The following is a 1,674-nucleotide window of genomic DNA, read 5'->3' on the forward strand; positions in this document are numbered from 1 at the left end:
TTACCAGTGGGTTTTTTGGCATGGGAGCTGAACACGCAGCAGCTAGAAATACAGCTTGGGTGAACCCGAAATAAAATGAACAATAAAATAAAATATGAATAGAGACGGGACTATCATCCATGTATGTATATAAACAGTTGACAGTTGGTGGAGCCTACGGTGCGGAATACGCCAAAAATTCCAAAGAAGAAGAAGAAGAGAATTAGCAATTAGCAATAGGAAGAAACTTTGGCTGTGGTCCGTGTTGATGATCTTGTGCTGCGGTCGGTGTTGAAGTTTCGTCCTTTGACAGCATTTATTCAGTAAGTTCGGTGGACCGCACTGAAATGACGGTGACATCGGTTGGGCTTGATATCCAGACATGGGCGAAACCGAGGGCGATGTGCGGATTGACGTTGTCTGGCGCCAAAATGCTGTGACAGTAACAAACAGCTCTCCTTTAACGTTACGTTTACATTAATCTGTTTAGTTCTATGATTGTATGTGCGCTAGGTGTGCTAATATAAGGATTAGTTCCGATAATTAAATCATGTACCATTGTTTTGTACAGTTTATGTACTTTTCAGACTATTTTTTAAACCCATAAACTTCATTATTTTCATAAATGAGTCCGTGACATTGTTTGGATGAATATAGCGTGCAACGCATACTCGGCCGTCTATTTAAACATACTGCAAAAATAAGATTTTTTTTTAACATTGAAGTCATTGAAGCCAATAATTTACTTGAACGCCACTGAAAGTATAATTATTGTGTTGTAGAATTGAGCATATGCTCCTATCTCTCTACAGGATCCCGTGCACCATGCTCGATCCGTTAGAAAATGACGCGTTTGACATTCCAGATTATGAGCACATAGAGGATGAGAGGTTCCCTCCTCTCCCTCCTCCTCCATCGCCTGGTCAAGGAGACATCGAGGAGGATCCTTTTGGCAATGGAGAGGGTCTGTCTTTCATGGTGCTCCTATGCTATAAGTGCTCAAAATCTTTAGGAATCTTTGTCCAATTGATGCTATAGTAATGTGAGCTGTTCCCATGCTACATGTTTAGGTGAGGAGGAAGGAGAAGTGTCAAAACTAGCAGAAGTGCCAGTGGCAAAAAGACGAACAGTGAAGAGGCCTCAGCCTAAACTGGATGCAAACAGGTACTGAACCAGATGCCAGTTAATTGATAATTACTTATAATAATTTGTTTGTTTTAGCAGACAGTCTGTGTTTGCATTAACGTCCTACTTGACCTGCGCTCATACAGTATACTCCGGAAAAGCAATATATACTATATAGCAATTATTGGCTGCATGATGGTTTTTGTCGCAAAATGTAAACCGTATTATTGCACAGTTCTGTATATAAAGTTGGATATATTATTTCCAAATGTATCTATCTGCATACATATAGTGCGTATATATAATGTATAGCAAATCTCAGCAACTTTATGGAGCACATGCACATGAAAGTGTGACATCAGAAGTGAACAGCCAATCACATGCCTTGAAACTTTGATTCACTTCTCGCGAGAGAGTCAGTGTGATTTACTGCCAAAGATTGAAAAATACAAAGAATTTAAACACATTTAACCAGCAAGATGAAAAGAGCTGGCCGTGAAAGAGGACAACTAAGAGAAAACATCTTGCCATATCAGTGCAAGTGAAACTTGTGAAGTTAGTTTATATAGT

At 39.5% G+C, this 1,674-nt stretch overlaps 1 protein-coding gene across 1 annotated transcript; it reads left to right on the forward strand.

Moving 5' to 3' along the window:
- Positions 1-227: 227 nt before the first annotated feature.
- On the forward strand, positions 228-1,152 carry LOC107660997 (TIMELESS-interacting protein-like). The gene is made up of 3 exons (XM_016450435.1): positions 228-302; positions 792-943; positions 1,050-1,152. Exons 2-3 carry the CDS (start codon positions 805-807, stop codon positions 1,148-1,150), a joined length of 240 nt encoding a protein of 79 aa, XP_016305921.1. The 5' UTR covers positions 228-302; positions 792-804; the 3' UTR covers positions 1,151-1,152.
- Positions 1,153-1,674: the final 522 nt, after the last annotated feature.

Source organism: Sinocyclocheilus anshuiensis, unplaced genomic scaffold, assembly GCF_001515605.1.
Source record: "Sinocyclocheilus anshuiensis isolate Anshui unplaced genomic scaffold, SAMN03320099.WGS_v1.1 scaffold11956, whole genome shotgun sequence".
Lineage (NCBI taxonomy): Eukaryota > Metazoa > Chordata > Actinopteri > Cypriniformes > Cyprinidae > Sinocyclocheilus > Sinocyclocheilus anshuiensis.